The sequence below is a fragment of the Pogona vitticeps genome, chromosome 1, assembly GCF_051106095.1.
Source record: "Pogona vitticeps strain Pit_001003342236 chromosome 1, PviZW2.1, whole genome shotgun sequence".
NCBI classification, from domain to species: Eukaryota; Metazoa; Chordata; class Lepidosauria; order Squamata; family Agamidae; genus Pogona; species Pogona vitticeps.
The window spans coordinates 253,343,890-253,368,647 of NC_135783.1; the positions used below are offsets into that span (position 1 = coordinate 253,343,890).

Below are 24,758 nucleotides of genomic sequence, written 5' to 3' on the forward strand. Positions count from 1 at the left end.
GAGGTTAAGCATCCCACTGTGACAAAAGAGTAGGAGCGTCTATTTCTCATGGAGCATGTACAGTCACATGAAAATGAAAGTACATACTCTTTGAATTCTATGGTTTTACATATCAGAACATAATAAAAATAATCTGGTCTTTAGCAGGTTGGAAAATTAGGTAAATGCAACCTCAGATGAACAACATGTGACAAACTCCATGTCATGATTTGTTTTTCAAAAATAAAGCAACAATGGAGAAGCCATGGAGGGGGGCATGCACAGGAAGTAGATGTTTTTGATCTTGGTCTTGAGCCATGTAGGGGTTGTCTTAGGGATCCTGCCGGGCTGCTCTGTTCTGTGCTGTGTCTTTGTGAGAATGTGAAATGTGTCCTTGCAAACTAGCAAGAACATCTGTATCCCAATCAGCAAAATCCTAATTGCGCTATAAATTGAGTCAACGTTCTTATTCTTTTCTTTCTCTTCATCATGCCTTCTTTGCTCATCATCAGCTACCCATCCTCTTTCTTTCTGTGTCCTCCTTCTTTGACTTGGAAGTGTTTTAGCTTCCCCTCTATCGCTGAGAGCTCTTCCCTCGCAACAGTCTTTTCTCTCTGTTCATCAGTATCTTCAGGACGTGTTTGTATTTTGCTACACCTGTGATTCACTTTCTCCATTCTTTCTCTTTCCCCATCATTTTCTTTGGTTCATTTCAGTTCTTACATAGTAGTCTTGCAGACAGTCTCCATTAATCATTTTTAGTAGTTAAGACAAAGAACCCCTTTATTTTGTCATGACATGTTATTACAAATTGTTCCAAGTCTTCTCCTGAAATTGGTATTTGATCCAGTGTCAAAAAGGTCTAAAATTGTATTCCCTACCCAAAAAAGCAGCACTACAAAGTACTAAGCTGGGAATCTATAGCAAGAAATTAGCTTTTTAAATTAAATCATTTGCAGCTAGGTAGGGTTCAGTAAGGCTCTGTTCTAGGACTCTGGTCTTGACACTTCTTTCTTTCTTTGCCATTGTTCCCCTACTTTCGTCTCAATGGCTGTTGAAGTGACTTTTGTATATCAATAGGTCAAAGTACTTTTAGAATGAAAGGAGCTTTATTTAATTCGATGATGTCCTGTATAGTGGTGCTTCCATCAATCACCCTTTTAGTGCTGTATTGCAGGCTGCCTTCCTGATAAACACAACAGAGCTGACTGTGTATTTCAAGGGTTCTGTTGCTCTTGCTATAGGATAGTCTTACTAGAGTGCATTTGGCACACACAAAATGTCATCTCTCTCTCTCTCTCTCTAATGCATAGAAAGCTTTGAGAAAAATAAATGTTAAGGTTTTATCCTCAATTGTCTTGATTTTTTTTTTAAAAAAAAAAACTTATATTCTTACTAGCTGAGCAGGGCCCAATGCAGCTGAAGGGTGAATGTGAAATGCATTTCTTATTGTTGCTGCACCATGGCTTGTGTATTTATAGTAGAGGTCAACAATTGGCAGCCCCAGGACTCAGTCTGGCTGGCTGAGGGGTACAATGTGGCCTTCTAGTTTCTAATATGGAAATGAGAGAAAGTAACATCTGTGCCAGCAGGGCCTGCAGGCTGGTCATGTTGATTATAGGAGCAGGACTTTGTTTATAGCCTCCTAATTCCATTAATTAGGACGTTTGATAAGGAATTACCTGCTAATCCAGGAGTTCTGAACAAGGACCATTTCTGGAGCTAGATGTGTTTGTGTGGAATCTTGATGTTCCATCCACTCCACCCTCCCTCAGCAGTGGGTCATTGTTCAATGGCCATCAGGTAGGTTCAGTTGCTCATGGGACAGATCTTGGGGATACCTAGCCTTTATGGGTTTTCCCCCTTATTCTAATCATTGTCATAATCTGAAAACTGCTGAGCAGGAAGGAACCCTATAATCATCAAGCCGAGTCCTGTTGAGGAGGCACCATGGGGAACTGAACTCCCAATGTCTAGCTCTGCAGCCAGATACCTAAACCACTGGGCTATCCAGTAGTTTCTATGCTATCTTCTTGTGCATGGATGGTATCATTTTGACTACATAAAGAATTGCTTTTGTTATATTCAGAGAGTGATAAAGTTTTTTGTCACGCTTACGTATTGATGCTTTAGTAATCCCATGGTTTATGATTTTTGGTGTGTGGTTTTTTTTTTGTTTGTTTGCTTTTATTTTGCTATTTATTATCTTCTTTTGTTATATGTACACTTTTCCTCTTCTTTTCTATCCACTATCACTTGGATTTTGCCACATGTTATTGAAAAGCAAATTGTGTAGGGATGTAAGGGAGCATGATGGACACAAACAGTTCAAGTGAGAGTGCCCATCGTAGTAGGAGCACAGAACTGATGCTTCTAACCTTGAGCTTGTTTGCACCTTTCTGCATGATACCAGGGGATTATTTAGACATATGAACGTCCAGTTTGTAGCATTAGATTATATAATGACACTTTCATTTCTGCATTGTATGAAGTCATCACTTCATACAGTTTTGACGTGCAGCATGTCCTAATTTGAAGGGAGGGAATGACTTGAAGGAAATGAATAATTAAAGTTAACTTATATGTACCCTGAAGCACAGAGTCGTGGTACTGCTTGAATGTGTTTATGTTATAATACTGTATCTTGTGTCTGAACAAGTAGCTGAGCTCACATGTCCCTGTGCATTGACAGTGGCAGCGCGTGTATGCACAAGGTTCCCAGGCATTTCCCTCTGTATGACGGATCAAGTATCAAAAGCATTCTAAGATAATCTCTCAAGGGAAGCTTCTTTCATCGTGCAGATTTGCTCTGGTGGGAAGACGTAATGTGAAAACACTACTGGCCAAGACGTAAAGGGGGAGCAGCAAGATCTTGCATGTCTAGATATGAAAGGGGAATGGTATGAGTTAGCTTTTAAAAAAAAGTATATTGTTGACCTTGTGTGGTGGATGGCGATGGCGATGCCTGGGGCATGTGCATGTCTACAACACAATTTATTTTCTGAGTCACTGGGCTGGTATAAGCTCAGGATTTGTCCTCACAACATGAATCTTCTTCTTTTTTGGAATGCTGTGATAACCAGTTGTCTTACATCATGGCAATGGCGTGTAGTGGCGATTGTTTTTAGTGGTGGTTTATCATTGTCGTCATGTGCCATCAAGTGAATTTTGACTTACAGCAATTCTTTTCAGGGTTTTCCAGTTCGAGAGTCCTCAGAAGTGGTTTGCCATTCCCTCCTTCTGCGGGTGCCCTGGGACTGTGCAGCTGGCCCAAAGCCACTCAGGCTGACCCTTCTCCCAAGTTTGTAGCTACCTTGAAATAAATGGCAATAGCTTACTGGCAACTCCTTGATAGCTATTTAAAACCATGCCCTATAGTTTTATTAATCTTTTTAAAACTGTCTCCCTCTGCAAGAAGCACAGGCATAAAAAAAGATGGAGAGCTCTGTCCACCCCCCCCAAACCTTTCTCTCTAACAAGTATAAATTGATTTCTGAATGTGTTTATTATACACTTGCCAGACTGCTTAATGAATGTGACTGATTTAAACATGTTTATGTCCTATTTTTTCTTAAAGAAAATCAGGACAGTAAACCGTAAACGTAAAGCATTAAAATGATTATTGTAACAATTTTAAAAGTTATATTCCAAATTGAAGTATTTATAAATATCTGCTCTTGTATGTGATTTGTGCACTGATTAATTTGGAGGAAGATTAATTCCTGGTCCTTAGACCAAATCTGGCCTGCAGAAATTCCTTGGTTGCCTTTCCTCAAAGCCTCCCACCCAGGGGAACCTTGTGGACAGACACTTCCTCTGCACATGTTGAGAGGTGTCCCCTTGCCCTGCTCACAAGCTATCTATGACTTCATTCATTAGGGGAGGCAGGCAGGGCAAGCTGGCAGATCTTCATGGCCAGGAGCCAGCTTCAGTCTTGCTCTGCCCTTCATATGTGAGGAAAGAAAAGCATTTGGCTGGTGGTTTGAGAACCGAGTGAACTCCAACCTCATTATTGAGATGTCCTTAAGTACCAGCTAAGAGATACTTGCTCTCCATCTGCCTCCTACACCAGAAAAGAGAGCAGGGAATGAAGTACACCCAGGCAGTACATGTCAGTCCGAATGTATGCACAATTATAGCACTTTGATACCTCAGGATCACCACACCCTTTGGAATCCTGAGATTTTTAGTTTAATGAGGTACTTGGATATTTCTATCAGAGAGCCTACATAGTTAAAGCCAAAAATTCCAAGCAACTCTCCAAATATATTCTATTTAAGTTTTTGGCAGAATACATACAGGGCTGAAAGGGGTTGAGGATCTGTGTGCACAGGTAAGCCACACCCTTGCACAGCACCATGCCCTGCAACATCCTTGACATGTGAAGGTCTGCAGATGATTCTGTAACTTCAGTCAGCTGAAGCTTGTTGTAGAACTTCTGTGATCAGTCCCAGCTCCCACCAACCTAGCGGTTTGAAAGCATGCAAATGGGAGTAGAGAAATAGGGACCACCTCGGTGGGAAGGTAACAGCGTTCCATGTCTATGTCGCACTGGCCATGTGACCACGGAAGATTGTTTTCAGACAAACGCTGGCTCTATGGCTTGGAAACGGGGAAGAGCACCGCCCCCTAGAGTTGAATACGACTTGGACAGAAATTGTCAAGGTTTACCTAATGTCAAGCTTGGCTAAGAAGAAATACTTAAGGACCTGATTTTGGGAATTACATGATTATCTGAGGATGTGACTTAGTGAAGTTGGTGCATGTGTATATTAATTGGCAAGGGGTCCCTCACGTATGAGTTACGGAGCAGTCCAGTTGACAGAGGGCTGGTTCAAAGTCTGTCCTATTTCTCTGCATGTGTGGCCTTAGACGAATTGCTCTCTCTTTACTGTGACCACCTATTTCTTAGTATCCACAAAGGATGAAAACATTCTAAAAGTCAAACATCTGTATAGGCACAATGTATAACATAAAATCCAAATAGTAACTCTTCTCACTACCCATGAGAACTCTTTTAAAGGAGAAAGGTGGAGTAAAGATTTTTTTAAACAAACTAACTTCAGAAGAGGGACCTTAGTTTAGAAGTTTTACCACCCCTTTATGTCTGTGATACTGAATTATTGCACTGCTGCTTCCAGAAACGTTCTCTCTTAACCTTGATCAGCTGGTGAATTAAGACCTCTGTGTTTCATTAGTAAGAGAACTCAACATCAGTAGGTATAATGAGCAGAGCTGGTCTATCTGTTTCGCAGTTTCTGTGGACACAGTTCTGAATAACCAAAAGAGAGAGAGAGAGAGATGATGGCAGGATTTTTGTAGTCATGATGTTAAGGCACCCTTTGTGGTATATATAAACATTCCTCCAGAGGAATCTGCATGTTGCACTTTGCTTGATTTTGTGCTGCCTAGTTGATAACTCAACCTATGTAAGACATGGTAGAATAGATATACTTCTGGAAAGCTCAGTGGTTTAAGTTTGGGAGTTCGATTCCCCATTGTGCCTCCTGGACAGGAACAGGACTCTATAATCCCTAGGGTCCGTTCCAGCTCTACTAAAATGATGATTAATATTTTAAAAGGAAGTACAGATTATCAAGGTGGGGCAACGTTCAGAGCTCCCTTGATTTCCAGACATTTCCCAAGTCCGCTGGAGCGATTTGCCCCTGTCTTGTTTGTTTTAAATGGGGTACCGTCTTGATATAGAATGAGTAGGCTGATCCCTTTGGTGGCAGGACTGGTCTTCCTCAGCATGTGTGTGTGTGTGTGTGTGTGTGTGTGTGTGTGTGTGTGTGTGTGTGTGTGTGTGTGTGTGTGTGTGTGTGTGTGTGTGTGTGTGTGTGTGTGTGTGTGTGTGTTTATTTAAAATGTTTTTACTCTGTCTTTCTCTTTGAAGGGACCAAAGGCAGCTAGACCAGCTTAGAGTAAGCCCAGTTGGTCTTCTTAGTCATCTGTCTCAACTCTGATTTCCTTTCCCCTTGTACCTCAAGCTTGAAGGCAGAGAGCGTGACTCAGGCCTAGAGTTGAGCTGAGGCTTGCATGAAAAGAAGCAGTACCTTCAGCTTCTCAGGAATCAAGGACTGTTGGGGAGAAGGGCAGTGGTGTTTGTCCAGCCTGGAATAGTTTAGATTAAAGAACGAACCACTTCACCTTCTGTAGAAATAGCTTCCCTTTTCTTCCTAGTGCAGAGATGGGCAGAAGAGTGGCCCTCCTTGGACTGCAGCATCACTAATCCTTCACCCTTGGCTGTTGGGAGCTGTAGCCTAACAACACCTGAAGGGCTGCAGTTTTGTCTCTGGGTCCTATTGCCAGCTCTGCCCTCAGCTCCCTTTCCTTCTGCATTTGGAAGCAGGCTGGCGAGATAATTCTCCTTGTCTTCTGATTTCCTCCCCTGGAGCACACTGAACTGCCAAAGGATAAAGGAAGTTTCTCCTTAGGTCCAGAGTTTAAAGATGCGAGTTTCAACCAAACCTCCCCTCTTCTTTTCAGCTAAGTACAGGCTCATTTATGGGTCTGATTGACCCAACCAGATTGGTGCAGTGTTGAGACTCTCTCTCTCTCTCTATGGTATAAGGAGCTGTGTATTAATCTGATCCTGCAAGTGGCAGTTAGCACACACAATCAGTGCATCAGCGCCTTTCCCAATATTGTGCAGGCTTCAGTGGCAAGATCACTGCAGGTTAAATAAGGATAAGGACTGAGAATAAAGCCATTGCACTGTTGCTAGCTGAAGAGTCACCAAGGATATAGCCAATATGCATTCTCAGCTAATATAATTCTTGATACACGAATTAAGTGGGTGTCGTGCCTATTACACAGTCACCTTGATTCCAAAGGAGGAGCGTTTGTTGAGGATATTAAGCTTGTAGTCTTCTGTAGACTTCCTGAGTCGGTAGGCCTAAACTTATGTGCTATCTTTCCACTGTTGTTTGGTAGCGCTGTGAATTGCAGCAAATTTTGCTCTTGCTTGGGTCACTCATGAAATGTTAGGCTAGTCTATGTGCATACTTCACTGTGGTACACATTAGTAGAATTTTCTGCTGAGTGGCATATTCACCATCTCACCCTTTTTGACATGAATGCCAGCTTCAAGTGGGCAAGAAACATAGTGAGCTGTATAAGCCCAATGTGGGTGGGCTTAGTCAGATTTCTAGTGGCTGAGATAAACTTCTCCTCGCCTCTCTTGAGAAAGCAAAATAAAATGTGCTAAACAATATAGTCTTTTGCTTTGTTTGTGTAATTTGTATAGGCTGCACTTCAGAATCTCAGTTTATTTGGCAAATTAACCTTGATGCAAAATTATGGGGTTGGAATTTGGTATAGTTGGATGCACAGGTATAGAGCAAGAAAGCCTGCTTCTAGGAGATGCATTGACATTGCACCTCCACACCAGAATGCTCCCCACCAAAAAAGAATATACATGCAGTGATAATAGTGGGATTTGCATAGGATGTTTAATTTCCTGGAATATTCTTCTCAACCTGCCAATTTAAATGCAAGAACACCCTTTTTTTTTGTTTTTTGTTTTTGTTTTTTTGTTGTTGTTTATACTGTTTCTGGCCAGGACAACTGGAGATTGTAATGATTGTTCTGTGATTCATTGGCCATCAGCCCTGCATAAATCTCCATGCTTCACGAACCTCCTGCTGCTCTCTGCTTACAATAAACAAAACTATAGTCTGATGCATTTAGAAACTTTTATTATAAGAGCAAACATAACATCCTGTGCAATCGTAAGGCATTGGCAGTTGATCATGTGATAAAAGGAACTGGCCAATATATTAGATTAATGTGCATCATTAAAATGTAGAAGAATGAAGGTGTAGCTACTTCGTGTCATGCACACAAATCTAGCCAAGCTATTTATGTCTGGTACGCATGTAGGAATACAATAATTACATTCTATCAAGCCAGTTCTGACTTGTGGCAACACTTTGAAGGGTTTTATAGGTATAAAGTACTGTACTCACAAATGGTGTACCACTCCCTTCTTCTGGGGTGTGTATATGTGTGCTCTTGGACTGTGCAGCTTGTCCAAGACTACATAGGCTCTCTATTCTGAGGGGCACAGAGGGGAATTCAACTCCCAACCTTGGTCTCTACTCATTGAGCCATCCAATCTAGACCCTTTTTAATCTGAAAAGCGAATGTGATTTTGTGGGTAGAGTTATAGACTAGGGTTCAGGAAACATCAGTTCAAAACTCTGCTTGGCCATGAAAATTCAGATGAGGAGAGTAGCCTTGGTAAAACCCACTCCTTGAGCACCTCATACGTTGAAAACCCTATCAGAGCATGATGTTAGATGTGACTTGACGGCACTCGTAATAGTAACAATTGAACAGTTGCCCTTCAACCGAGCAGAGAAAATATCAGATAATTATGAATTCATTCATTTAATTGGGTGGTTTGGTTTTAAGGTGGTAATATAACATTTTGTTGGAGGGACGTGGTGGCGCTGCGGGCTAAACCGCAGAAGCCTTTGTGTGCTGCAGGGTCAGAAGACCAGCCCTCATAAGATTGAATCCACGCGACGGAGTGAGCTCACATTGCTTTGTCCCAGCTCCTCACCATCCTAGCAGTTCGAAAGCATGTAAATGCGAGTAGATAAATAGGTACCATCTCGGTCAAACTGTCAAACCTACAGTTCAATGCATTCCAATGGGGGAAGAAAAAAAATTCACCAAAAATTAACGAAGACTCAGAACAAAGCCAAATTAAGTTTGCAAAGGTTTTACAAGTTGCACTAACAATCCCAAGCATTTAAAACAGTTTTTGAACATTTTAAGACACTTTAAAAATAGTGAAAACGGACATCACAAAACCATTGGAATGCATTGAATAGGCTTCACTGCATTCCAATGGGGGAAACATTGTTTCGCTTAGCGATGTTTCCTATGGCGATTTTCGCTTAAGGACGGTAATCTGTTCCCATTGGAATGGATTAACCGGTTTTCAATGCATTCCAATGGGAAATGGTGTTGCGCTTAGCAATGTTTTCCCATAGCGATGTTTTTTTGGGAACCAATTAACATCATTAAGCGAGGCACCACTGTAGCTGGATACTGTGTACCCTTGGATGGCCTTTACTGCAAATTATCCAACCCATTACACAAGTAGGGACAAACTTTTTTCAGCAGTGGTGATCCATACAGGGGCTGCAAAGAGGGACAAAGTTGTGAGTTTTCTGTGTCTTAGAATGGTGCATAGACGTGGCATCCGTTCATCAAACCCTATTCTTTCCTAGGAAGATGAGAGTAGAAGATGAGGGTTGTGACACATTACAGGAGATAGAAGAAGACAGTGGTGGGCAGGGTGATAGAAAACTGGTGGCAAAGCTATGCTTGCAAATCATTTTCTTGTGCTCTTATATTAAATACCTTGGATCAGGTTAGCTTTAGTAAAGCAGAATACAGTAGTATCTTATACTAAGAAGTAGACAGAATGTGGATCTGGATTTGCTGGTAAGTCTCTGGATGGTTAATCACAAGGATTTCTGACTTCTAGTTATTTAGCAATAGGAGCAACAGAATGTTCTTAGGCATCCTTCAGTCTTGAAAGACTATGGTAACATGCTCTGAATAGAGGTCTTGGAACAGCATCTAGTGTGGCTGAGGAGGCCAATTCAAGAGTGACAATCCCTTCCACACTGAAGACAAATACAAGCTGTCCCCTGTCCAGCTCCCTGATTTTGCTGCTTCCGGGACTGAATAAGCCAAATTATAATGCCATAATGGAGAAAGTTTTGGAGCAGGCGGGAGCAAATTTTTTGTGGAAGGTCTCTGGCCTAGGTCCAGTTCTTGTAGTCAAAACCAAATCCTGGGCACAGGACTTTTTGATTCTGTTGGCAGATGTGGAGCGTGAGGGGTCCATGTGCAGAATGCTTTGCATTTGGCCCAGCCATCTCTGGCTTAAAAATAGTAGGGCTTCTCACTTGTGCAAAGGATTAGTGAATTCTTTCTTGTGCAACTAGTACTAAAAAGGCAACCATCTGTGCAATGGGCTGTTGTGTGTGAAGAAAATGAACAGGATAGTGGAGCGTGGCACCTGTGTTTTGCACCTGGCTCTCGGTGGTGGTAAAATGAATCTCCCTGGCAGTTCTGGAGGGGGAAAACTAGATGGATGCAGAATCTTTCTGTCTATGTTGTCTGAGCTCTTCCTGCAGGTCAAAGTCATGGTCCCCAAAATTACTGTGTGCCTTTCTGCCTCTTGACACTGAGCATCCTAGTGGCGGTTAACTTCTGGTTTGTTTTGTGTTCTACAATGAAGAAAATTTTCCTCAGAATTCAGTTTGTAACCATTCTTCTCAACATTACCACATAAATGAAACTTTCTGAACTCTTACCTTTTCTCCCTAAACAAGAAACTTTTCCGTATTGAAAATGCATGTTTGGATAGATGACATTATGAGAAGTTATAAGGAAACTAATCATCTGTATTTCAGTACTGTTGTCTTCCCATTTTTATTTTTAGATTGTCCTGGAAGTTGTTACAAATGTAAGGTTTTCAAACATAGCACCCATGTTTTCTGACTGACCCTAATTATGACACTACATTTGGACTAGAAACTTAAATCCATGTGTTATGACCAGATGTGTTCCTCATATCTTTGTGTTCTGACAGGTTTCAAACTATTAGGCAACATGTACGTTGCACATTTTGGACAGTTTTCAGTCCAAGATTTCTGGCTTAGTTTTTAGGAACACTTACCTAAAGAACTGTGGTTTTGGGAACTGTCAGTACCTTTTATTTTTAAAACCCTAATTCCCAAGCTTCTGTGTGGAAGAAAAGAACTATGATAGTAAAATTAGTTTATTTTTGTTAGCCCAGAAGTACCCGTATGGTGGCTGATGCCACTATGTAATCCGTTCTGTGGATAAACAAAAGGCTGTTTCTGTTCTAGGAACAGTAAAACCCTCATCTTTTCCAAGCATTAAATAATCCCGCAGGGGAAAAAAACTGAGGGGGAGGTGACACATTTGAGATCCCAAACGGATGCATCTGACCAGTGTGGAAATTTTTCATGATGACTCCTGGTCTGACAGGAAGCCAAGAGAGGAGCCTGGCTGGTCTCTCCCTGATACTATCTTGGATGTATGTTCTCATCCTGTTCCCTTGCTTGTAAAGAACCGCAGCCAACTATGCTGTCACATCTTCTTAAAAAAGAATTGTGTGTGTGTGTAACAGGGTGAAAGAGACAGATTGAGATACATCAGTCCTAGAGATGCGCACGGCTTGGGAAAGTTACTTTTTTAAAAACTAAGGATCCTACAATGCCAGTAGCTGTCCTCGCTGGGATGTTCTAGGAGTTGTAGTAAAAAAAAAATCATAACTTTTTCATGGTCTGGTGGTGGACGTATTTGCTTCCTGGGATCCCTCTCTTCCCATGTCATCTCAGTTCCTAAGGATGCGGTTGCCAAGTGTGGGAGAGTCAAAAGGAAATTCTTTTGTACTGCAAATTCCTGTTTGTCTAGTAAATCCAGGGATTGCTTACTATTTCAAATTCACCACCATCAGGAGAAATATGAACAAGATCAGTTTTTGTGTGTTCAGTCTGACTTCTGGAGGCATACAATTTTAGTTGGTGGTGCTGCATAGTAACTGATAAATAGATTAGATTCTAACAGAATCAATCTCTCCCTGCCCCTTTTGCTTTCCCACAGTTCTGATAAGCTGTGACAATGCGTGAATACAATGAAAACAAAGAGACATGTGGGACCATCTGTCTCAAATACCTGCTCTTCATCTTCAACTTCTTTTTCTGGGTAAGGAGCCAATTCATTCCATTTGTGTCCCTTGTTGCGATAAATTCAGGCTCTGTGTATGGCAAAGAGGCAATTGGGATAGGATTGTTGATCTTCCGTGTGTTTTTAAAGTTAATGATTAATCTCCCCCAAATAAGCTGATGTAAAAGGAGCACCATTCAGACAATTGATGCCCAGTTTCTGATTTCACAAAAAGCATACCTCTCCTAGTGCAGTTTCTTGTTTTATTGCGTTACCCAAGTGAAACATACCCTGCAGATAGAAAACTGGAACCCTGCAGAGAATGTTAGATTAGAACTCTTCTTCCTAATGTCCTAGTTTTAGAGGGATAGAGGAATATTTATTTGATTTTTGAAGTGACAGACATCCAAGAAGGCTAAATTGATTTCCCCCCTCCCCACATACTATGGGTATATTTGGCCTTTATATTATTATTCGTACAGTTCCCATTAAGGGTGACCAGGGAGACTCTTTTCAACATTTCCCCTCCTGTAGCCCTCGGACATGTGCATTCTTTTCTGCCCATGAGCAGTGAAAAGTGAAAAGATGATTGCTTTGGACTTGGGTCCACCCTGAAATTGGCAGAAGCCTCAGTGTCAAGGGATTCCATCGGGGGGCTAGGATGCACCTCAGCTGACAAGGAAATGCAGGGTCCTGCTTGACGAGGGGTTGGGAGACCTCAGGCTCTGCAGCCTGAATCTGTCCTTCTTGGGTTCCCCAGAAGGCCATATCCCTCTCAGCCAGGCTCCATCACTGGGTAGCCTCCCAGTCTCTGTGTGGTTCCCCTCCTCATATTAAAAATTCCCAAGGTCTTTCCTATGGCTTAGCAATTGGCAGCGAGAGCTTCAAGGTAAGATATACTTTGGTTTCGGGTCCCATACTTTGTTTTTTTCCCCCTACCCATTGCTGGAATCTCTCTCTCTCTCTCTCTCTCTCTCTCTCTCTCTCTCTCTCTCTCTCTCTCTCTCACACACACACACACACACACACACACACACACACACACACACACACACACACACACACACACACACACACACACACACACACACACACACACACACACACACACACAGAGAGAGAGAGAGAGAGAGAGAGAGAGAGAGAGAGAGAGAGAGAGAGAGAGAGAAGAATGTCTCTGAAATTGTATCTGGCCCTCAAGATGAAAAATGTTCCCCATCCTTCCACTTGTTATCGCTGTGTTATGTGGGAGGGTGGTGGAGGAAGAGGGAACAAGTTGAATTTTATTCATATTAACTTTCTCTTTAAGCTGGCAGGTGGAGCCGTGATGGCAGTGGGCATCTGGACCCTGGCTGAGAAGAGTGACTACATCAGCCTCCTGCAGTCTAATACATACATGGCAACAGCTTACATCCTGGTGGTGGCCGGTGTTGTTGTCATGATCACTGGCATCCTGGGCTGCTGTGCGACATTCAGAGAGCAGCGGAGCCTGCTGAGGGTGGTGAGTTTCCTCAGAAGTAATAGAAAGCACCTCTGTGACCTCCTGCTATTGTTCAGTCCTGTATGGGCATTTGTGTCTTTGGTGTCCAAAGCGTCTTAAAATGTCATGTTGAGATGGCAGGATGAGACGGCGGTTCTGCTCCTATTAAATTGTCAGTGGGGAAAAGCAGGCATGTTTTTTCCACACAGTGCTGGGAAAAGCGGGGTCTCAAATAGCTTGCTTTGCTTTGGCCTCAGTACATCTACAGCAAACACTACTGAACTGTAAGGTGAAAAGCACGTTGATGATATTTGCACACTGCTTCTCATGGCTAGTGATGAGACCGGAGCTAAGATAGTTTGTAGACCCTACTGCTGTTTTGGCATGCATAGAATAGCCTGTTGTGCTGAAGAGTCCTCTCTTTTCTGTTTCTCTTCTTCCGAGCCAGGAATTACAGATGAAAAAATTGGTACAATGCTTTTTGTTGTTTTGCTGCACAAAATTAATTATTGTCTCTTTGGGGACAAAAGATTCTTTTGTTCCTGTCTTCCCGCCTCTGAGTGGCTGGTTGTGACAGATCTATTGTCTCCTGTCACTTGGACTCGAGTTCAGACGGCCTTAAGCAAATATGCACAACAAATACTTTGTAGTCAGCCAGACTGAGTTAGGTGAAAAGCCATTGCCAACTGTGAGATCAGCCCTATGTCCCCTTTGCAGGAAGGGTAAAGGGCTTCTGTCTGAGCAAATCACAGTTTCTTTCCCTCATGAGATGTGTTATGACTCCAAATAGGCATGATTGTTTGTGAACTCCAGTGGTGAATTAAAGTCAGAGAGCTTATATCTCTCTTGCAGTGTTAGTGCTTCAAAAGCCAGAAGATGTTCCTTTATAAAAATGAGCTGACCTCTGCATTAGCCAGCCTGTGGTCTGGATGCTGTTAGATTGAAGCTCCCTTTATTTGTTTAATCTTGTCTCATTTCTGTGCCACATTTCTCCTGGCGGTGGGACTCCCTTACCATCAATTGGGCTGACTGGGTTGCCTGACCTTGTCTCATCAAATGGTTCAAGTTCAAAAAGGATTTCCCTTTCTCCACCTCGGATTATGTTTTACTACTTCCTCAAACCCCCACTGCTACATCACATGCTGCTCTACCAAGATACAAGACGGTGGTGAATACTTGTGGTCCCTGTTAACTTTTCTTTAGAAGTTACTCCTGGGGGATGATGTTAGTAAAACTGATTAACCTGTCTCCTGATAAAAGAAAAAAAATAGTATTTGGTCTTGTTCTATCTCAGACTCAAAGACTGTGGAGTCTTTGGTCGTCTGTCCAAGCAGGCTGATGGTCTAAGACGTCTGCAGAACGTACGGGGTATGGGGTGAGAGTGGCATAGATTGCCAGCCAGTCTTGACTATGGGAGCACTAAGAAATATTTCAAGCATTTTTATTTAATTCATTTGGTTTTTGGCCTTCAGTAGAATGTGTCTTTCCAGGGCAGCTAAAAAAAAGTCTTATACATACATTCTCTCTTTTTCTCAGCTCAGAATTTGAAAGGCAACTATTTTGCAGAATAAGAACAAAAGCAGAGTAGAAGATTAGGCATAAAGATGATATATTTTAAGACTGGTGCCTAATTCAATGTAGAAACCAGTAAGAACATAAAGAGCCCTTCACCTTATTCTGGGAAGACATAAAGTTGGACACCAGGCAAGCTTCCTTAAGGACTGCATTCCATTGATGGGACACCAAAGCTATGTAGGCCTCAGTCACTCCCCGCTCTTATCGAAGATGGTGGACAGAGGGCCTCTGTAGGTGGTATAAGTATTCAGGCAGGTTGATGTTTCAGAAAGCAAATTCATTGGGTAAAGACATTGCAAACCATGCAGAGCTTTGGAGGGGAGCACTAGCACTTTGAATTATGTTTGGAACCTGATTGGAAGCTGGTAGTGCTTTTTTAAAGCAGTGGTGAGACCTGTTCCTAGAGCCTGGTCCCATTTGGTTTGACACAGAGTAGGCAATTTTCAAGCACTCTTCAAAGGCAGTTACGTATGCAACATATTGTAGGAATCTTACCTGGAGGTCCTCAGTCAGAGTAAATCTGGCCACTCTGTTGCTTTGCTCAGGAGATACCATGCCTGGGATGCCAGGTTGATGTGCTGGAAGGTGCTCTGTGTTAGGGAGACTACTTCTGGCTCTGCTTGAGAAGCTCAGAGACCACCCAGATTTTTGGGGTGGTGTACATTCCCACCCAACATCAAAAAAAACTAAGATCATGGCCACTGGTCCCATCACCTGCTGGGAAATTGAAGGGGAAGATATCGAGGCAGTGACAGATTTTACTTTCTTGGGCTCCATGATCACTGCAGATGGAGACAGCAGCCACGAAATTAAAAGACTCCTGCTTCTTGGGAGGAAAGCGATGACAAACCTTGAAAGCAACTTAAAAAAGCAGAGACATCACCTTGCCAACAAAAGTCTGAATGGTCAAATCTATGGTTTTTCTTGTCGTGATGTATGGAAGTGAGAGCTGGACCATAAAGAAAGCAGACGGCCGAAGAATTGATGCTTTTGAATTGTGGTGCTGGAGGAGGCTCTTGAGAGTCCCCTGGACTGCAAGGAGAACAAACCTATCCATTCTAAAGGAAATCAAGCCTGAGTGCTCATTGGAAGGACAGATCCTGAAGCTGAGGCTCCAATACTTTGGCCATCTCATGAGAAGAGAAGACTCCTTGGAAAAGAACTTGATGTTAGGAAAGTGTGAAGGCAAGAGGAGAAGGGGACGACAGAGGATGAGATGGCTGGACAGTGTCTGCGAAGCAACCAACATGAATTTGACCAAACTCCGGGAGGCAGTGGAAGATAGGAGGGCCTGGCGTGCTCTGGTCCATGGGGTCACAAAGAGTCAGACACGACTAAACGAGACATTCCCATGAAGAACTAGGAGGATGCCACTTCCCTGAACGAATAGACTCTCCATTTTATGAGGAGTGACCTGCCTCCCCTCTTGCCCAGAGACTATATTCAGGAGAAACCGAGAAGGAGCTTCTGATGCAGGAATATCTTTACTATTAAAGAGCAGGGTCACTGATTGCTGCGATGAATTTGTGTGAATATTTCTCCTGTGGGAGGTCAATCATTTGGAGTCACAAATTTTGCCTCCTTGCTTGTTAGATATCTATGTCCTCTTCCCCAAACTGCCTCATAAAGGTCCATCCAGTAATTAAATTCTTCCCCTTTTTAACATTAAAGGAAATGTGTGTTAACTAGTCTTTAGTAAGGACATCGTATATGGATAGAGGAGGGTTAAACCTTCCTGTACATCTGATTTCTATTTCAAAACTTCGCACCTTCATGTGGGTGCAAAAAACTGGTGGAAAAGTGTGACATTTCTAGGTGTTATGTTTCATGGACGTCCATTGCTAGCTGGACACATTAAAAACAGCTATGATAAATTTGCTGGTATGGGGCCTGGTGGAATCCAAAAGATATAGAACCACTTCCTAGTTCAAGTAGTGGAATGATGGTTGTTTGAATACTCTTATTTCTGAAAGGTCTCTTTCTTAGCAGCTTTCACTCATTTTCCCCCCTCATTTGAAGCAGCTGCCTAACAGTTCGGCCTGCAATGAAGACTGTTTTTCTTGTGCTGCTGTAACCACGTTGTTGACTTTTGTTAGGGTGGGAGCTCTCAGAAGCCCAGCTATTCCAAATGCCTCTCCCTGCCCTTAGTAATTAAGCATTCCACTGTCACCTAACAAGCTTGTGATGAGCTTCTAATGATGTCCGTTGAAAAGGTTGCATTTCAAGACAAGTGGCATTGGCAAGAGAGCAGCTGTTGAGGAGGATGGCCACAGTTCATGGGTAGGGCACATGCTTTACATGCTGAAAGTCCAAAGTTCAATCCCCAGGCTGTGCTTTTAAAAGAATTTCATGCAGCAAAGCTGAGAAGGGCCTCTTGCCTTGTCATTTTGAAGAGCCCTTGCCAGTTAGAGGGGATGGTATTTGCCTACATGAGTCTCTATAGAGGAGCTTTATATATTCACTTCATTTTGTTGTTATATCTAACAATATTTGTGCACTGACCACTATATCAGACATGGCTTGTGCAACGTACACTAACCTTGTAATACCAGTGTAGAATGTTATGGAGGAAAGGTAGCAGCAAAGAAAGGTAGAGACTAATTTGGAACATAGTTGAGACCTGTGAAATAATCTTGTTTATTCTGGAGATCTGCAGATTGACATAATGCCCGTATTGTATTTGTTCCCCTTGGTTACACTACAGAAATACTTCCTTTTCCCTGTCCGCTCAATATACAGTATAAACAAAACTGTTGGATCCAATTTGCAAAAAGGCAAGAAAAACAGGAATTCAGTCTTTTTCTAAGCAAGAATAGTAATGTAGAACGTGGTGCAGTCTGTCTTACAGGATGATCTATGTCTGCAAATTCCCATGTACAATTTTTGTCCTTTTAATTCTCCTCTCTTTTGGCAGTTCTCATTCAATAAAGAGCTGTGTTCTAGGAGTATTTATTTATTTAGCTTTTTAAAGGCCTCATTTGGGTAGAGTTGTTGGTAACCTTTCCCCTTCTGCGTACTGCATCTCCCTGAAATAGTCATTTGGGCTGTTCCTATTCAGATCTGACTAGACTAGTTTGAATGAGTGAGTGGAGGTCAAAGGGATTTCCCCACTCGTGACCTGCCTTTTTTTCCTGAAGAGTTCATGGAGTAATTCAATTCAAACAGTAAGAAACATAGAGCAAAATATCTTAATTTTATAGAATGGCTGGAACCCCTGAAATAAATCCGAATAATCCAACAGTTGCATCTTCATTCGAGCTTTGGATCACAGCCGCCATCTCTCTTCTGTCCTGCTCAGTTTTCTGTATCGTTCAGCACTGGCACTTCTTTCTTCTCCCAACACCATATTTTTAGGGAGAGGGAAGTGTGGATTTATTTGTTATCTTTGAGCATTTCTGCATGGCTTTAAGCAGAGTTTCCAAGTTTGTCTTTTGCCAGTGACATTATGTTCTAGTTTAACTGGTTTGTTTTTCTTTTGCAGTATTTCTTTTTGCTGCTGTGCATTTTCCTCCTTGAGATAATTGCTGGAATATTGGCCTACATCTATTACCAGCAGGTAAGAACAGTTATTAACAAGTAGAAGCTCATTGGTAGGACAGGCTGTAGTTTCAATGCTGAATGCACAATAGCTTTCCCCTCTTGCAGGACTTTCCCCAGTGCTCTTCACCAAGATATGAGTACTCAGTTTTCCATCTAGAAAGTTAACTCTGTTCTTCTGCCATGCCTTCTCTCTATGTCCTCAATGCCTCATGCCGATCAGCACTGCCTTCACACTATGACTGTGGAGAGGAGGCCATTAAGAGTGGAGCTCCTCCTTACACTGCCTTGCTTAAGCATGTATGTTGTGCATGCCACCTCCAATAGAAGAGAGTGGTGCATTACATCAAAAGCACAGTCTGACAAAGTGATTGGTATTCTCCACACTGTATATTGAAAGAGGATCATAATTCAGTTGCTGGTGGAGTTTGATAAGGGTCCTTGTCTTCCTATTCCCTTCCCAGTGTTTTCTTTTATATAGAAGAGAAGAGACTTAAAATGTGTTTCACTTCAAGCTACATTTATATGCATTTATGTAGGGCAATTTGCCTAAATAGGTTTGTTTTGTGATATTGCAAATTTTAGTAAATCGAAGCATGAAGAGAGCAGCAAGAACAAAAATCTATGTTTATAGCATATAGTATGATTTTAAAAGCAAAACACAACAAAATGATACTTGCTTGCCAACCACCTTAATATTCTGTGTTTGCCATTTTTAATATAAGCATGAAAACTGATCAGCACTGAGATGATCGGGAGCCAGTTTCATGATCTATGAAAGTACCTTCTAAAAAGGCATCTGACTGGCTGCATCTGTGCTTAGAATACCAATTTCCTGTATGTTGCTCTATTCCCCTTGATAGAGAAGAATGAAATGGAATGACTAACAATCCAATTGCATGTAATGTAGAGTAGTAGCCTAATCATTTTTTCTTACTAGCAAAATGTTATCTGTTTGCATCACTGTGTAATCTGAAAATACCTCCTGCGAAGCCCCAAGATCTCACGGAGGGCAGGAGATGTGATCTAGAATGGATGGCATGGACCTCTTTGAGATCGTTAGTGTTTCATTGTGATTGTGATTCAACTGCAAGTGCACAACTCTGGTCACTCTGTAGGAAGATGTATGTCTGATTATGACAAAACATTAATTCCCTGGGCTTTATCTCAGGCTGTTGGGTTCTAGTCTCCACAGCAAAAAGCAACCTTGGATAGTAATTCAAAGGCGGCAGATTATCCGGGTGGAGCTTGGAACTCTTATCCTCAACATTTCTCTCTGTGTTGGGCCCTTCTGACCCTTTAAACTCAGGTGGAAGACATTAGAATTTCCAGTATCACACATTCTGTCTGATGTTGTCAGCCTATTTTGAGGCCATTACTACCCTCAGATGGGCGGAAATTACAAGTCTGTTAGAACATTTCATGTGTAAGAGACATTTAAGCATGGAAAATGATAGAAGTATCAGCATTAAAATGAGCAAACAATGTTAGAGAATTAATTATACCAATCAAGAGATGTGTAATAGTCCTTGACAAATAAAAAAAAAGTCTTTGACAGCTGGTAGAGGACAACAGGGCTAGGGAACAGGAGTCCGAATCCCCACTGTGGCTCAAGGCAAAAGGATTAGCGGAGATCTCTCTTGGCATGTGTAGCTCATGGGAGTATGTGCCCTGCTACCTGTGCAGCCTTGGGCAAGCCGTATGGTCCCAGAGCACCTCCAGCGGGAGAGACTGGGAAATCACTTCTGATGACTTTCGTAAGTTGGAATCAACTTGACCGCACCTAGTTATTACTATTCCCTGGTGTCAGGCAAGCTTCTCTGGGAGGGAACATGCCACTATTGGGGTGTTGTGGCCAAGGAGACCCGTCTGGCTTCAGTAGACAGAGACATTCAAAGGAAATCCTGTGTCAAAAATCACAATGTGAGGATAACTGTGTGAATGCCCAGCTCCTAATCATATGTTATTTATTTGATCTGTGTCCTGCCTTCATTGTAGTATTCTTGGCATCTTACAGTGAAGCAAAATAATTACAATTAAATCAGAGAATGAGTAAAGACAAAAATTATACGACGAGAAGATCTGATCTTCCAAATATTGTGGCAAGCTGTGTTTACACCGCCAACCAGATGGTGGAGGGTGTGTGAAAGGGGAGGATAGGGGTAGACTGTAAGCCTGTGGCAAGTCCCAAATAGTCAAGCCTGGCTGGGACTGGTAGTGCTTGGCAAAGACATAATAAAAGGCTCGATGAATTCTGCGACCTAGGAGAGGTGCTGTGTTCCAAGGGGTTGCACAAAGTGCATAACATGGAATTAGACACAGTATTGCCCACGTTTCAGTTATAAGAATCAGTTACAAAAATCTGTTACATTGCAAAATCAATAGATTTCAGAATATAATGCACCTGAAAACTGACAGGAGAGTACAATTCAAGAATAGGGAATTTAGTGGCATCATTTTTGAGGGCAACAGGGATGGGGTGATGGCATGCTGAGATTTGAACTCGGGGATGGACGCAGATGGCTGTGTGAATCATCTCTGCATTGCATGCTGCCCCTCCTTTTGCAAGCCCTCCCTTTCCCTCATTCCTGGGGCTCAAAATGTCTTATCTTTTGCGGTGCTTCTTCTTGTTTATTCCCTTGCTGTCTCATCCTCCCAATGTGCATATAAACTGTGTGTTTGTTTTTGCTGCTTTTGTTACACGCTGCAGTTCTTCCCTATGAACCCACAGGTAATTGCTTTTGTTTCTCCTGACAGTTATCTACTGATTGAGTGTCTCTCTTTAATGTTTTGCTTTTGGTGCCAGCATGCTTTTCTCCTCTTGTAGTTATGCTGACGGTTGCCCTCTAAAGCTTCACTCTCTTTCGTCTTCCAGGCTTACATCAAAGAAGTTGTTGACATAAGCAAATGCCCCTCCAGTCCCTGCTACAACAGGCCACCCTGTTATGAAAGTGGCATTTTAAGGATTTGCTTAAATTTGTATTTAATGTATAAAGAAATACATTACCCAGCTTTGTTTTGATTAGGCAATTCTTTTTCTCCAAGTGTCTCTGTGATAAACCTAAGGCTCCCAGGTGAAGTTCCTGGCATTCACCCAATGACACCCAGATGATGGGGGTGAGAAAGTAAGACCCTACGGGTGCTATAAGCAAGGTCATCGGTCTGTCTCCAAATAAGGCAGCTCCTTATTTCTATATCCATTTTAGGAAAAAGCGTATTCACCTTGTTCAGTAATAGTGAAATGCATACCTTGGGAGGGATAGCCTCTAGTTCATGAAGACCCCATAGAATCTCTGTTTCTGAAACCACTGGGGCTAGTGACAGCCTGTCCCACAAACCCAGTTAAGCTGGAGTAGTTGAACCTTGGGCACTTTAGATGTATTTTCTGTAGAAGTAAATCTGATTATCCCCTGACAATCATAATCAACATCATCATTTTAGAACTGTAGAGATGGATGGGGCCCTATGGATCATGGAGTTTAACCCCTGTCAAGGAGGCACAGTGGGGAATCGAGCTCCTAACCTCTGGCTCCACACCCAGTTACCTAAACCACTGAGCCATCCAGTCATTCTCGCAGTTATAACCTTAAATTCAAGCATTCTAGCTCTGTTCAGGCATTGCTTGCCTGAACAGAATCACTATATATAGATGAGAACACCCAGTCGTCCCCCAACTCCATTTCTTTTTCCTAGGAAAGCCTACACATATCAAGAGGCAGATGTTCTGCTTGCATGTAAGGAGTTTCTCCTCTGCAGATACACTGTTTTCCACATGAAAATTTTTTTATTTTATTTATGTAGGTAATACCTGAGTAGCTGGCCAATTAGTTCAGTGAGCTAGAGCAGTGGTCCCCCACCTTTTCCAAACTGTGGACCGGTTGGGGTGGGGGTTGGGTCCGTGGATGGGTGGATGGGGCACATGTGCATGCATGTGTGGGGCACCCATGTGTGCATGTGGGGGGCTGTGTGTATATGCGTGCATGGAGGGGGTGTGGGGGGTGGGAGATCTGTCTCCGTGGCCCAGTTCTGCCAAGGCCACAGCTTGGTACCGGGCTACGGACCAGGGTTGGGGACCCCGGAGCTAGAGAACCAGGAATTGGGAGTTTGGTTCCACACTGTACTTTGTAGGAGGAGAGCCGACCGACATGGTCTTGGGCAAGCTACGTGGTCCTAGAGCACAACCAGAAGAAGGGCAGGGTAAGCCACTGCAGTGTACTCTATGGCAAGAAAACCCTAGAACAGGTTGCCATAAGTCTAAATCAACTTGACACCACACAATGAATTGTTATTGTAATGCTGGAACGTGTGCTCCTGTCTTAGACGGTTTGTAATGTAGAGTGCCTTGTTGCGCGGACATCATTTAAAAGGAACCGTAGGAAATCCTGTTCTAGACTTTTGTTTTTGACTGGGATGGTTATGGGTGGCGATGGAGACATAATTCGTGCTCAATTCGTGTCTTTCAAAATTGGACTTACGATCCACTGACTCACTCTGATTGCCAGTTCACATTGAATGAAAATAGCCTTGGAGCAAAGCTGGTTGCAATGATTACCCAGAGAACTTAATACAAGAAGAGTAGTCTCTGTATTGACTTTTCATCCCCATTCTGTGTAGCTGAATGCAGAGCTGAAGCAAAATCTGAAGGACACAATGACCAAGAAATACCAGAAGGAGGGAGAAGAGGGTGTGACCAGCGCAGTGGACAAGCTGCAGCAGGAGGTAAGTTGAGGAAATTCGGAAGGTTATGGGGGATGTACGATTTTCATTTTTAAAAAAAGTATCTTCTTGAGTCTCTGGAGGCCCACCCCAAGAGATGTAGGAGCCTTCCTCTACTTTCCCAGTTCGGGCAGTGGCATCAACAATCCCACTCTGATCTGAGGTGGAGGTGCTGAGGCTGGGAGGGATGTTAAAGTAAAAGCTCTGCAACATTCTCTCTATGAGCTCACCTGGAGGTGGTGTACTAATTCCTGCAGTTGCAAAGAGATGCCAGTCCTGCTCAAGCGTTAGTCCAGGAGAGGGAATTCCCATTTCTGTTGGGAGGTGCAAGGGCATGTGCGCTAGCTCTGTCTCATGCTCGCCCCCCCCAGTGTTCCCTCTATGCAGTCACAACAGTTCCAACACAACAGGGTGTTTCTATACATACTTTGCTGACCATATTTTGGAACCTCAACATGATACGAAATACATTCAGCTGAAAGCATATAGAAACTTTCATAGGTGTTGGATCTTCCTCCTCAAGATGGACAGGTTGAGGGGGAGTGGGCGAGGATGTTCAGTGCCTCCTCTGCATGCTGGAATTCTCTGTTTTGGCTCTTGGATGTTGCGGAGCTGATGGAAGGTTGCGCTCTTGCTTGTAAGTTGTTCAGAAGAGGAAAGGGAGGACCTCCGTCTCAGGCAGCCGGTTCAGAGAGGCAGAGACAGTGTTTGTCCTCATTTGTCTCCTGAAAATGTACTTGGCACTTCCTCCTCAGTAATTATTCTTACTGCTCTTTTCCTTGTATTGATTAGATTATTCATAATGGACAGAAACCTATTGGTGGTAAGGTTTGCAGAACTTCTTGCAGCTAATTGACAAGGTCATGTACCTACTTGGTCATGTGCCTCATTGTGCAGCCAAGATGACTGTGCACCAGCACTTCACCAGTTAGATTCAGTTAGCCCCATCAGATGCACAGAATTTGTACTAACACCAGTATGATTCTGGCCAATGTTTTAAATCGTTTTTAATATTTAATCATGAATCATTAATACAGTACTTCAAATGGCTTTTGAATTGTTCTGTGTTCAGTTCTAATCCGGCGATCTTACAATAGCAATTAGAAGACAAATATTATAATGTAAACAAATATTTTTTTAAAAAAAAATTGAATGTTTCAGTTTTTGTTTTTCAAAAGATTGCCTTATGTTTACTTTTGATGTACCCTGCTGGGGGGAGGCTCATGATACCAAGAAATATATGCATGTTATAACATGTTGAAAGATAATAAGTTTTCTGGGGAGATTTAAGAAGAGGAGGGAGGCATAAGTACGGTCACGTGGGTAACATGAAACAGTGGCTACTGACGTGCAGTGTGAACCAAGCATAAGAGCCCTGGTTTTCTAGAAATAATGATGTTTGAAGTTAGCTTTACATTTGCAAAACACTTCTAGATCTCTCATTTGGACTGTCTATGGGTCATTACTTTCCCATGCTTTCTGTTTTAGAATATCTGACCAAGAGATGCTGGACAGGGAGTATATTTTTAGTATTGTTGGCCTCATTCCTGAAGCAGGAATTTGTAAAAGAGAAGCATATGGTTAAACTAACAGACAAATTCAGTGATACCTCTTTTTTTCCTCTAAAGGTATTGGCTTTTAAAAAAAGTTTTAAATGGTGTCAGCCATTATACGTTTTTGAAATTTTTATTTTTCTGACTTTCTTAGGGTATATTCAACTCTCTATCCACCCATCTCCTAACTGTGT

At 42.4% G+C, this 24,758-nt stretch overlaps 1 protein-coding gene across 6 annotated transcripts in view; it reads left to right on the forward strand.

Moving 5' to 3' along the window:
- CD151 (CD151 molecule (Raph blood group)) overlaps positions 1–24,758 on the forward strand; it is a 48,787-nt gene that overhangs the window by 15,289 nt on the left and 8,740 nt on the right. For 3 of the 6 annotated variants that reach the window (XM_078383661.1, XM_078383662.1, XM_078383663.1), the window contains 5 exons: positions 11,641–11,742; positions 13,013–13,204; positions 18,240–18,314; positions 21,006–21,026; positions 22,910–23,014. In XM_078383661.1, coding sequence (XP_078239787.1) covers positions 11,659–11,742; positions 13,013–13,204; positions 18,240–18,314; positions 21,006–21,026; positions 22,910–23,014 — 477 coding nt within the window. In that variant the 5' untranslated portion in view covers positions 11,641–11,658. The remainder of the gene's footprint in view (positions 1–11,640; positions 11,743–13,012; positions 13,205–18,239; positions 18,315–21,005; positions 21,027–22,909; positions 23,015–24,758) is intronic. The other 3 variants (XM_020784141.3, XM_020784142.3, XM_078383664.1) reach the window with 1 other exon arrangement.